The 13596-nt window shown below is 39.3% G+C and overlaps 1 protein-coding gene across 1 annotated transcript; it reads left to right on the top strand.

Moving 5' to 3' along the window:
* Positions 1–896: 896 nt before the first annotated feature.
* On the top strand, positions 897–13194 carry sgsm3 (small G protein signaling modulator 3). The gene is made up of 21 exons (XM_083896357.1): positions 897–1067; positions 5766–5867; positions 6034–6119; positions 6578–6641; positions 6887–7098; positions 7180–7287; positions 7463–7606; positions 7716–7911; positions 8430–8575; positions 8819–9052; positions 9241–9423; positions 9615–9770; positions 9859–9913; positions 9992–10041; positions 10188–10340; positions 10744–10814; positions 11382–11430; positions 11576–11661; positions 11751–11873; positions 11974–12034; positions 12410–13194. Exons 2-21 carry the CDS (start codon positions 5861–5863, stop codon positions 12491–12493), a joined length of 2268 nt encoding a protein of 755 aa, XP_083752483.1. The 5' UTR covers positions 897–1067; positions 5766–5860; the 3' UTR covers positions 12494–13194.
* The last annotated feature ends 402 nt before the right edge of the window (positions 13195–13596 follow it).

Below are 13596 nucleotides of genomic sequence, written 5' to 3'. Positions count from 1 at the left end.
GTCACAGTGATGTGTCAGAGGGCAGAGGCAGAAGAGAAGGTGGAGGAGGAGGAGGAGAAAAGGACATTTTAACTTTTGACTGTTTAGGCAAAAACAAGGAATACAGGAGCTGAGGTTTAGACTCTTATGTCAGTGTGAATAAGCATTATATGTTCTTCTTTTGGCTTCTCCTTCAGGATTCGCCACGGTGGATCATCTGTGAATAAGCCTTTTATATTAGGATTACTGGCTCCTCAGTGGTCAGGAGGCCATGCAACATGTGCTTTGCAACGACACTTGCACTCAGTAGAAAAATACATGAAGATATAGAAATGTTATATAGTTGAGTTCTTCTAAGAAGCATAAGGTGAGCCTGCCCATGAATTAAACTTTCATTTGAAATAAGGCAAGGCAACTAAAAAGCCAAATGCATACGGCGTTCTCTCCTGTATTTTAAGTCTATGGTTGAAGCAATACAATTCTTATTACATTACTATATATTATTAATATTCAAAAGAAAAAACTATGCCTGTTTGATATAGTGATTTTATTTGCATGGTTTACCGATGCTACAGCTATGTGTCATCAAACGTGCAGGTGGTCATAAAGAACTATGTAGGTTACACCTTTTTCCTTAAAAGTTTGAAAGTTTTAATTTCATAATATCAAACAAATATGGCTACATTTATTATGAGTTATCGTGACAGGATGAGGGTGCATCGAGTGTGTTTATTTTATTTTCATTTGTTTTTTGATCGGGGGGGGGGGAACTAATGACTGGAGTGGAAAGAAACCCACGTCATTTGTCTACGTCACCCATTCCCCATGCGGAAGGATATTTTCCACTGCGATTTTGTAGTTCCGGGATGTGGAACTACTTGTCGGGCAGGAATTGGGGGGAAAGATAAGAGCGCAAGGATACAGCGGCACGTACCTCCGCTAGCAGCAGGTGCACGTTAACCCAGGGAAAATCACAAATATGGGAGGAAATGCTACCGTGACATATGTTGCTTAAGAGTTACAAACGACAGAAGACACGTCGTCCGACACAAACCACAACCGCGAGCTTCCAGGAGAATAATGCCCCGGTAAGTCACGGCAGTAGGCCATGTTTGTAAGTATTAGCTAAGAGCTAAAGATATTATAGCACGTATGGCTAACAGCTGACAACTCGGTGTGATTAATTACGGAGGCGTTTAGCTCATGAGAGTGCTGCACGTTTTATCTCATGACATTTGTAAACATACGTAGACGCAGGCGAACAAATGGCAGCCATAATAATCTCTGGTTTGTGTTGTCTCTGGCCTCTGACGTCAGCTGGGGGTTTAATGAAGCGTTCATTTAGGCACTGTATTCCACAGTAGTGTCGTCACAGACACAGGTTCAGTGATGATTTGTTTCAGCATAACATCGACATCACCTTAACATTTAGTACACACACACGCATATGTGTGTATATATATATATATATATATATATATATATATATATATATATATATATATATATAACCTGCACCCAAAGCCACAGCTGCCCTAAATTAATGTAATGTAAATAATGTACTAGACCAGGGGTCACCAACGTGGTGCCCGCGGGCACCTGGTAGCCCGCAGGCAGCCAATACGGTGCCCGCGGGCTCACTTCACTTCACCTCACTTACATGTATCCGTATGATCGCTCAGTAAAATATCTTTGATATTGTTTATAAAAACTGGTAATCGTTAGGAGTAAGCACTGGAATGAATGTGTATGCAGTTGAATGCATAATATTAATCATTTAAATGGTAAACAAACAAAAAAATATTATATGGTAGCCCTCCATATTATTTTTACCCTTAAGGTAGCTCTCTGTCTCAAAAAGGTTGGTGACCCCTGTACTAGACTATACAAAAATGGAACTAGAAGCTCTTTAACCGAAATGATATTTTTTATGCTAAAATATAAATATTGTATATAATAAGTATAATAAATAATTAATGTTTGACTTCTTAGAGAAGCCCAGTGAGCCAAATGAGGGTATAAAAGGGTGAATTCAGTTTATTTACCAAACAAACAACAACAACTTTTTAGTTTTAAACAAGTTTTTTAAATATTAATAAAATATTTGTTGTCTTGTTATGTGGTGGTTTAACAAATTGTTAAAGCACTGTATATGTATAGAGCATGTGTGTAATTTAAAGTCTTATAGCTTGTTGTGATGTGCCACAAACTGGATTGAGTAAGAACTGTAAGCCGTTTTAAACCCCTTTCCCCTACAGACCATGCACGTTTGTTTGTGTAACTATTGTGTTTAGAGACTTTTTTTCATCATATTGCAGTTTAATACAGTGGCATAATTATGTTGTGTATGAATGAATGAGTGAGTGAGTGTGAGAGAGAGCATGAGTATTCTGTGATGTAAATGAATGTGTGGGAATGTTTTCGATTAGTATGTGTTCTTGTGCTTTTTGTACAGTTTAAGTCCTTCAGGCAAATTTGTGATAGTGACTTGATAGCAGGATGTTACTCTTTGCTTTTGCAGCAGGGCGTTAACCAGTCTGTGCAAACACACGTGAGCACAGCCACACCTCAAGAAAGGACAATATTTTCTTGTTTTTACAGTAAAATGAAAAGTACTCCTCTTCAAAGCCACCATCGTTTGGTTTCTTGACCGATTGACCACTTATTGGCTTTTGACTGCAGACATGTTACGTTACATTACATACAAACATTAGTAATTAATCTACAGTTTGTGCGTCTTGTGCTTATACAGTGGGATTATATACATTTGTGTGGGTTGATATCTTGAAAATACTTTCTCAACTTTCAATACTTGTGGTTGCATTTTGCCATTTGGGAGATGTTGTATACTCATTAGCAAAACTTTTGTATAGCACCATTACTTTATTTTTTAGATTGGTAACAATTGGCCTCTGAAATAATACTTGGAGGTACAGGTTTGACAACTGCTTATGTGATTGTATTTAGGATCTTGGTAAGTGCGCCATTTACTGTGACGTCAAGTCAATTTTATTTGTATACACCATTACACAGTTTGCCTTGATGGGCTTTACAGTCTGTACCGCAGGTGACACCCTCTACTGTATCCACATTGAGCGTGGAAAAACTCCACAAAATCTACAGGAGAATTAAGGGGAGGGAAAGAAAACATGGTTATTAAGTTATTGTCATGATAAATTGTGAGTGCTGATAAGAGGAGGGGAAGAAAGGGACAGTACACTGTTTAAGTATAACCTTGTTGGCATCAGTGGCATAAAAGCAGCACTGATCTGGGGGGTTTCTGTTGGTTTTCTTGGCAGGTGATTATACTGTTAGTGGAGAGCAGTCGCTCTAACATCCCATCCCATTTTCCCCTTAGCTTCACACATTTCTGTCCTGAAATGACTTGGCCACCCTCCAGACTTCAAATTGATTTCTCATCTCTCCCAAAGTCCTAAATCCCTCTTCAAATGCTGCAAGCCTGCTGCTGGAATGAATCATTCTGGCAGAGTGTTAGTATGCTGGGGAGCCTCTTTTGCAGATTATGGCTGTTTATGCTGTTAGGTCTGTCTGTGTGTGTTTGAGTGTCGATTGTCAGCTTTAAAGTAACACAATGTAGGATTTGCTCTCGGGTTTCCTCCTACAGTTGGTAAACAGAATCGTTTGTCACAACTGTCATTAAATATATATCACGGTAGCATGTGCGCTTGTTGACAAGCCAACGATACCGGTGAACTCTGAAGTAGTAATTCTACATGTACAAACAACCATGTCTTCAGACCAGATACAGTTGCTTTTGTTATAGCATTTTATACAAACATGATTACATTAAGAAGAAATAAAAAGAAACTAATCACCCTCACAAAAATCAGCAAAAGTACAAAAGTGCTTTAGTTTGTGTAGCTTTTGTTTTCAACCTAGCTTATATGATGTATTGCTCATACATTGTTTGAATCACTTCATTTATGAACAAAGGGGACAAGAGGAAGAAATTACTTCACTAACATGGCCTAAACACACAGCAAGCTCAAATGCACTAGCTATGGATAATAAGCAAACTATTGACATTTACTAGTCTAACAACAGTAATAGGACCCTTGGTTGGGTAGCAAACACCAGCAAGTGAAAGCCGGACCAATATTCGTTTTTGTCCATCCTCCAGCCATTACGCTCTGTGATTGTTGTGCTGCCTCTGCCATGACATCCACTAAATGAATAGTTTCACCTGTGTGATTTCCTTGCTTTGTTTGCTTCCTTGTTTTTTGTATGTCATAAAGTAGAGTGTTGTAGTTCTTTTTGTTGGACAGACCTACAAATCAGATGTTACAACATGCCAATTCAGACAATGCAGATCTGCTTAGGCTTTGACAGAGGTGTCCTTCACCCTGTTGTTAGTTCATGTCATTCTTCGAAGGTTGAAATCCTGCATTGTGTTAATTCCGCATAATTCCTCAAAATATCTTCCCCTGTCACTGTTATTACACTCACTGTGCATTTAATCCATCCATCTGTTTCACATTTAGTGCTGACAATTTGGAAACAGTTACTTGATTTATCGATTAATAATTCATTTCAAAATTATTTGTCAATGATTAATCTGTTAAGAGTATTTTTGAGAGAATTAAAACAAGTTTTCTGATTTTTCAGCTTAAATGTGAGTATTTTGTGGTTTGACAAACACCGATCAACATTTTTCTAAATTTTCTGACATTGTATGCAACAAACAATTACACGTTTACATTTGATGAGGAGCAACCTTGAGAAGTTGCATGAATCTGAGATTGTATTGCTGTGCATCCATTTGTGTGTTGTAATATGAATGTGATGACAAGCAAGATGCGATGATGTTCGTGACGTTCAAATTCACTTCTCATACATCCATGGTTTGGTTGATATAAGAATTAGGCTAGCAACATAGTTTGTTATGGGAGTTTTGGATTTGCTCTTTCAGCTGTGGCTTCAATGTTTATCATGTATAAAGACAACATGTGTTCATAACAGGACAATTCTGTAATCTGAACACTTTGAATAATTTCATTTTACAGTTGGTTTTGGCTTTCATCACATAGTGAGAAGAGATGATGTTGGTCCGTTTGACATTTCCTCCTATACGTTAGCAAAATGTTTAATTACCGTTCTGATGAATTACTTGGCATTTCCTAGAATTGTAAAGGAACATTTTGCCATTTGGTTTGACCTACAATTTAAAAAAAAAATTCAAGACAATAGTTGACAATAGATTAGATTTTATCTATAAAATAGACACATAATTTCAAGTTGGTGTGTGTGTTGGTGTGTGTGTGATGCTGCTAAGAATAACACACTATGATTATCTAATTATGAACCAGCTGGTACAACATAATGCATCTACTGACTGATGGCCAAGTCAAGTATACAGCCTTCATACATGCATGCTACTCCCATTCATGAGATTACTGTGTGTGTTAAAATTCTATTTATGATTCTAGTAATGATGCTTTTAATCAAATGTGAATAGTGAATAGAGTCTTTTAATTCACTATTATTATATATCGCTAAGATTTGCAATATTTGATCTAACAGAATAGGGAGGGTGAAGAGTCGGATGTACTAACTAAGAAGAGAGCATTGCTCTCAGCCCATGGTTGTTGTTTAGACTGTTCTTTGTTTCTTCATTGTAAAGGTACTTGCACTGTTTGTTTTTAAGAGCTCGAGTAATGTTACACTGACATCAGGGACATCTGGGATTTTGTTTTTCACAGGAGACACTTGTGCATTTAGAATTCAACAACTAACCTTTTCACTTCTTTTGTTTGTTCTTTCTGCAGAGCTCATACCATCTGCTGACCATGTCTCTGGAGTGACTGTTTGCTGCATATAGGAGCCACTCACGCACCACCACCATACATTCACTACCAACAAAATGTCAGGTAAATATCTGTTGGATATTTTAACAGTATTGTTAAGGATTGTTTTTTTATTATTATTATCAGATGTATCTAATTTTTCATCTAACTATCTTTGTTATTGTCAAACTTCCCTTTGCATGGTGTTTATCATATTTAACTTAACAGTTTGAATTGCTCTCTGTTGTAGGGACCTACACCCCTGCCCCTGGTGGGCCGTTCTCTGCTCTCACTCCAAGCATGTGGCCTCAGGACATTTTGGCCAAGTACCTTCAAGTGAGCATGACTTCTAATGTTGTTTATGTTTCAAAAAAACATGTTTTGTCATGTTTCTAACTGGAAACTGGTTAAGTTGTAATGGGTGATGTAACCCTCTGCCCACACACCTTGAGACTATCAGTGAGGCCTTTTGTGGACTGTTTTTTAGTGTTGGGAAAACATCAGAATCACCCTCAAAGTCCCTATTATGTTCTGAAAGCAATAACGAGAATACATATAATATGAGATATGTAATGGTTGCATGAAAAAAATTCAACTCGTACGTGTGGCAAAATAAAGACGAACAGAAACCTTAGCAGCTTTCCCCTCATGTGACTCTTTGACATCGGATGTCTTTTACTAACTGCCATTTTTACGGTGCTTATAAAATTGTTGCGGTCATCTGTATTTCAGGCTCACCTCTACTTTGAAAGGTGTGACAGAATGAAATGCATGTTATTTGTATGTCTCCACAGAAAGGTTCATCGGAGCAGCTTGAAGTGCAGTACGATGAGTTTGGGTTCAGAGTGGACACTGATGGTAATTTATGTTGACTTCCTGTCTTCATTCTGTTTTTTCACAGTCATGAAATTCCTGAATACCATCAAGGAATATAATGGGAATCATATGTAGTTACAGGGGCTACGTTTTGTATGCTAATTGAGTGCAAATAACCTTAAAAGTTAAGGATGTCACTGACTGAGATGCTCTTTGATTTAGTTCCTGCTGATCAAATAAGATGATAACAGTACACACCGTATCTAAATGTTTCTCTTCTCAATCAGACGATGGGGAGCCCAGGTCCTGGCTGAGGACAGAAGGTTCACCCCAGCGTGAAGATCCCCAGCAGCGATTACGCTGGCAAGCCCATTTGGAGTTCACACACAACCACACGGTGGGTGACCTGACCTGGGATCTCATCGACCCTGTCCTTCCACGCTCGGAGCGCCTGCGGACCTTGGTGCTAGGGGGCATACCTCACAGCATGAGGCCACAGGTAAGCACCTCAGTGTTAACATTTACATATGTTGGTTATTTCCAAGGAGTTACAAGTTTTTAAAGATGTTCTGTGTACTAGCTTTGGATGCGACTGTCTGGAGCACTGCAGAAGAAAAGGACCTCTGAGATCTCTTACAGAGAAATCATTAAGAACAGCTCCAATGAGGACTCCTCTACAGCGAAACAGGTAAAACCCACAGTATATATTAAAGATATTGGAAACAAATGTAATGTAAGAACCAAGAACTTTAATTGACTCTGCAGCCCCAAAACACATGAATGAAGAAGATATTGATTTGTACCAGGACATTTTTTATATTGTAAATAAAGTATGATGTAATTGTTCCTTGTTGACTCCTCAGATAGAGAAGGATCTGTTACGGACTATGCCGACCAATGCATGTTTCAATACTATGACCAGTGTTGGAGTGCCAAGGCTGAGACGAGTGCTGAGAGGACTAGCCTGGCTCTATCCGGACATTGGGTACTGTCAGGGCACTGGGATGGTGAGAATATGTTCTTTATATTAAGAACCATGTCTTCATATTTAGAAAAAAATGTGTCCATCTTGACTCCTTTTTATTGACTCTCATACATACTTCTTGATTGCCCCAGGTGGTGTCCTGCCTGCTGCTCTTTCTTGAGGAGGAGGATGCACTGTGGATGATGTGTGCCTTGATTGAAGACCTCCTTCCTCCGTCTTACTTCTCCTCAACTCTGCTAGGCGTTCAAACTGACCAGCGGGTTCTCCGCCAGCTCATTGTTCAGTATCTGCCAGCCCTGGACCGCCTTCTGCAAGAGCATGACATAGGTAAGCACTGCAATTAGGAAAGGTGGTAAAAGTGAGGTGCATGGGGTCAGAGGGAAACGGGGCCATTCGATGAAGCTGGTGAATACATTTGAAGGTCCAGTGTGTAATATTTAGGAGGGCTTATTGCCTTTAATTAAAAATATGACCCAAGTGTCAAATCACTTTAAAATAAAAACTTTCAGGCTCTTCTAGCCATGGAATAGGTATTTTATATATACTTAGGTTTGTGGAGGCTGCCATCTTATGCTAACATGTTTTTAAAGCAACCTCATCAGATGCACATTTTGTATTTTGAAGTGGGAGCTTCTATTGCAAACCTGTTGCAAATAAAGAAGTAGTTTTTGGGTGCTGCTGTACTTTCCTGGTGAGTCTGCTAAAGCAGGGGGTGGGTATAGAGTCCTCTCTTTGTTACACTCTACAGTCTCACCACTAGATATCACTAAATCTTACACACTGGACCTTTAAAACATTAATTGTCATACATCATGGAACCCTGTCCATCCTCTGTACACACCCAGAGCTGTCGCTGATCACACTCCATTGGTTCCTGACATCGTTTGCCAGTGTGGTGGACATCCGTCTGCTTCTCAGGATCTGGGATCTTCTCTTCTACCAGGGCTCATTGGTGCTCTTCCAGGTCACACTGGGCATGCTCAAGATCAAGGTATTTGCACAACACTGCTAAGGTTCCGAGTTTCATCTCCCTGATGAAAATCACATTTCATTAGTGGTGTGACATGTAGTTATTTTATTGTTTCTGTAACTCATTTATTCTCTTCAATGGAATATAATAAGAATGACAGTTCCCATTATTAAATGTAAAAGATCAAAAGATAGAAATCACCCCTTCTATTGTACTCCTGCTATTGACAAAAACTATGCTGTGACATTTACTCCCAAACACCAGGAGGAGGAGCTTGTATCATCAGAGAACTCTGCTTCCATTTTTAATACTCTGTCGGACTTGCCAAGCCAGCTGAGAGATGGGCCTGCGGTTCTCGGGGAAGCGATGAGGCTAGCTGGTACGCTGTCTCAGGAAACCCTGGAAGCCCACAGACACAAGCACCAAGCGTATATCCTCAATGAACAGGCTCAGCTCAACAATGGAAACAACACAACACTAAACACAAATCTCAATAAGGTCAGTTTAAGTCTTTGCAAATGTTACAGCGAACATGGACATTTTGTCAAACTCAAAAATGTTGTGTCAAGCTTATGGTTTAAACCTCTTGTGGCTAGACGGATTAGGAGTCGTGTGTGTCAATTTCTTTCAGTAAAAGGTAGTTAAAACAAGCCATGTGTTTTGTGCTTCTTTTTTTTTTTAATCAGGTGGTGAGAAGACAGTCCCTGCGCAGGAAATCCACACTGAGCTCCCTGCTGTTTGGGGAGGATGAGGCAGAGGCTCTTAAATCTAAGAACATTAAGCAGACAGAGCTGGTGGCTGCACTGCGAGAGGCCATTACCCGCACTGCAGAGCACTTTCACTGTTTTGACCCACGTCACTCCAGTGCTGTGAGTTGACACTGTGGCTTTTATGTCTGTATGTCCTGCTGTGGACTGTGCAATAAGCACACCTTCATTTATTGACATGTTATGCAAAGCGGTTTTGTCGTACGCTTTGTTGATGCAGATGTTTTTGAATTTCTAATTCTCATCCAATCTGACAGAATTTTGACTTGCCTACTCCCACCTCTTTTCTTCAGGAACTGACTCCTGACTACTCCATGGAGAGCCACCAGCGGGATCATGAAAACTTCCTTGTTGTGTCCCGCAACAGGCGGAGAAGGGCGAAGGCTTTGTTGGATTTTGAACGACACGATGACGACGAACTGGGCTTCAGAAAGAATGACATCATCACTGTGAGCTATGACTTGCACAGAGATGCACACAAAGTGTTATTTCGTTTTTTTTTTATTTCAATGTATTATTTTAATCTCTCTCCATCAGATCATCTCACAGAAGGATGAACATTGTTGGGTTGGAGAGCTCAATGGCCTCAGAGGTTTGTTTGTTTCTCTAATATTTCCAAGTCCATTATAAATGTCTGAATGTTTAATTTCATATACATTTCCCATAACAGGTTGGTTCCCTGCAAAGTTTGTTGAGATCCTAGACGAAAGAAGCAAAGAGGTAAGGAGGCAGCTGATTTTCAACTCTGACTGTATTTTTGCTTCAGGCCATGTGATATTTTTCTGTTTTTATCTTTGTGTCCTCATGCTCCCTGAAAATGAACTTAAGTGCTCTAATCAGTAACTTGTGCTTTTATCTGTCCACAGTACTCATCAGCAGGTGATGACTCTGTGACAGAGGCAGTGACAGACTTGGCCAGGGGCACTCTGTGTCCAGCCCTAAAAGCCATCTTTCAGCATGGACTGAAGAAGCCGTCTATACTGGGAGGGCCCTGTCACCCTTGGTTATTCATAGAGGAGGTAGGAGAGCACACCATATTTATTATGTTCTATAAAGTTCAGTGTTACTTTTTTTCTTTTTTTCTTCTTTTTTAATAAAGACATTGTTTCCAGAGAGACAAAGGAAATTAAATGTAAAAATGCAGTAAAAAAGTATATGCGTTTCAATCTCAGGGGTTAAATTATGGAACAGTCTTAACAAATGAATCGGTTTAAAATAATATTAAACGTATGAAGACGTATTCATGTGTTGTAGGGAGAACATTAAGGACATTGTATAAATGTATACTGTGATGGGATAGTTGTCTATAAATTGAGTTGTGTGCCTACTCCTTTTCAAACATGTGACAAGATTATTGTTATTATGTGTTGTCATTGTTAATGTTGCACATGTGTTTGAAATAAAAACTATCTGTGTTCTCAGGCTGCCAGTCGAGAGGTAGAGAGAGACTTCAACTCAGTCTACTCAAGACTGGTGCTATGTAAAACTTACAGGTAGAACACAGACACTCACTGCCGTGTCAAAATCTGCACGCACCTATTTAATATAAGTGTGGATTCTGTAATCTATTAAAAAATCATATGAGCATGACCTGAGTCTGCAGGCACAGTGTAATGATGTGATTTGACTCTGGTAAATTTGCTTTTAAAGCTCTAGTGTGAAACATTTAAGATAGTTTCTTGATACAAATTAAATACGATTGTATAATTGTTTGTCTTTTCCCCAGCTGTAGAACAAGCGTTTATATGTACTCTAGGCTTGTTTTACTGAGGCTGCCATCTTGTGCTGCCATGTACAACAGTCGGAATGTGCAAACCAGCCATGATGGTGCATTTTAAAGAAAGGGCTTTCTACACAAAGAAGAAGCCTCTGTACTTCTCCGACTACCTTGGCACAGAAAGGGATGAGTGGAAGAATCCTCCATTTCATTAGAAGATGTCTCTAATTCTCATGCACTGGTCCTTTCAGCAGTAGATTAGGGGGAATTTACCTTGATGAAATTTGCATTCTTCAGTCCAATATTGATAAGTACCAACACAAATGTCTTTGGCTTTAACCAGATTAGATGAAGATGGGAAAGTACTAACACCAGAGGAGCTGCTGTACAGAGTGAGTCATCAGTGTCAAAAAGTTTAATATATCTTAATGTAAAGATACTGTATTATTATTATTCTATATGTACATGAAAAATATAGAGTATGTGTAAGTGTCCATTGAGATTTAGTGTACTAGCGCCCTCTGTCTGCTCTTCCAGGCAGTGCAGTCAGTCAACATGAGCCACGACTCGGCTCACGCTCAGATGGATGTCAAGTTTAGGTCTCTTGTCTGTGTCGGTCTCAAGTGAGTTTTACAAACACACAACACACATCCTCAAGTAATACAAGATACACACCTGGTGTGTTTGGTTCTTGACACGTGTGTTCCTTCAGTGAGCAGGTGCTACACTTATGGCTGGAGGTGTTGTGTTCCAGCATGGCTGCTGTAGAGAAATGGTATCAGCCCTGGTCTTTCCTTCGCAGTCCTGGATGGGTACAGATCAAGTGTGAGCTCAGGTGAATCTACAGTCTCTCTCTCTCTCTCTTACCCTGGCTGTTTTGAGTTGTTGAATTTAAAAACATAAATGGGGAAGCTCATTGAAAACTGTTTCCTCAGGGTGCTGTCAAGGTTTGCCTTCAGTCTCTCTCAAGATTGTGAGCTACCCAACAAGAAAGAGGTGAGTAAAATAGTATTATCGGAGAGAACACAAGTAATCTGGTTAAATTATTGATATTCAGCACAAAAACGTCATAGTGTTTATGAAATCTGCCATTCTAAATGCAGGTGTTATGGATGTGCTGGATGATTGTTATATCTTAGTGTAGATAAACAGGAAAATAAACATCAGTGCACTACTATTTACTTTGGATATTTAAATCACCTCTGGCAAAACTCCAGTGACTATTTTAAGATTTTTAATCAGCATTAGCTGTGCAAGACGACATGCTTTGTTTGAAACTGCTGATTGTCATTTTGTCTGAGGTCCAATATAAGTAGACCTGTGTGGTGTTTATGTTGATTTTATCTTTAGATTATCTCGTTTCTCTTCCAGGAGAAGGAGCAGAGACCATTGAAGGAGGGAGTGCAGGACATGTTGGTCAAACATCACCTCTTTAGCTGGGACATTGATGGCTAGACATGCAGCAAAACTGTCTTGAGTCCAGTCCATGTCATGTTTGTCTGTGTCTGTTTGATTTCCTCTTCCTGTTTGTTACAGGCTGTCAATCTTTAATTATTGTCTACGTGACTATTTCACAGACTCTCTCTGTCACGTCGCCTTTCAGTGTTGCTCAGTGACGTCCGCCCTGTAATGAAGACTGAAACTCTTGCTTCAGCGTTAACGTTGCCTGGTTTGTGTGAGCTGAAGCTCACGTATGCATCGAGGTGCATAAATAGGTTTTATTTTGACCCAGAATAGGATGTTTCATTTATTGTCTTGAATCATATTAAGTTGTGTAAGTGAAACACTCTTCTCATACAGAATAGTCTGTACTCACTGGACTGAAATACTGAGGTGTTTCTGTGCTTGCACTGTATTAACCAAGCGTGTTTTCCACAGGAGTAACATATATATATATAAATACAGTCCATTCTCTTTCATTGGTCGCGTGTGTACCTTAAATGCAGCATCAGGTGATCACACTGTGCCAGTGGTCCACAAATTCCTTTAAAATGTCCCAAAGTGGAGACCACAACAGAACATTCCTGAACATGGAACTGTATAGTTACGTATTTGTTGGTGGAATGCTACTTACCTCAGTGTCATATATGTCCCAATATATATATATATTTCCTGAAATACTAATGTTGCACACACCAAGTAAAGCCTTTTCAAATTGTGATACTAAGACTAAGGGTATGTGTGCTACCAAAACAGTGACAGTACACAGTCTTACACTTGTATGACATATTGTAAATGAAGCAGATACTTTTTTTTGTGTTACAAAATCTACTATTAAATAAATGTTACATATATTGTATGTATGTGTGTGCGGCATGTGTGTGTGTATATATATATATTTTTGTGTATAAACGCACGTTTGTGATTTAGGATTAGGACTTAAAATCAAAAGTGATGAAAAACGAGTTGTAATGCAAGGGACTTGAAGGTTGATAGGACGACTGAAGTCTGATTTTCTACTATAAGTTTTTGGCAAACAAAGTGATCTAAAGCCGCGCTATGTAACCTTTGTTGGCCTCGCTGTAGCAGTTACACCACAATGAAAACATGTTTGTCTT

The sequence above is a fragment of the Microchirus variegatus genome (genome assembly GCF_963457635.1).
Source record: "Microchirus variegatus genome assembly, chromosome: 10".
Taxonomy (NCBI): domain Eukaryota; kingdom Metazoa; phylum Chordata; class Actinopteri; order Pleuronectiformes; family Soleidae; genus Microchirus; species Microchirus variegatus.
Note: the sequence above shows the minus strand (reverse complement) of the source record. Positions and strands in the feature narration are given on the sequence as shown.

Coding starts and splice junctions, on each gene's coding strand:
- sgsm3 (XM_083896357.1), top strand. Junction 9,914..9,991: donor AGAGCTCAATGGCCTCAGAG/GTTTGTTTGTTT, acceptor TTCCCATAACAG/GTTGGTTCCCTGCAAAGTTT. Junction 11,431..11,575: donor CAGAGGAGCTGCTGTACAGA/GTGAGTCATCAG, acceptor CTGCTCTTCCAG/GCAGTGCAGTCAGTCAACAT.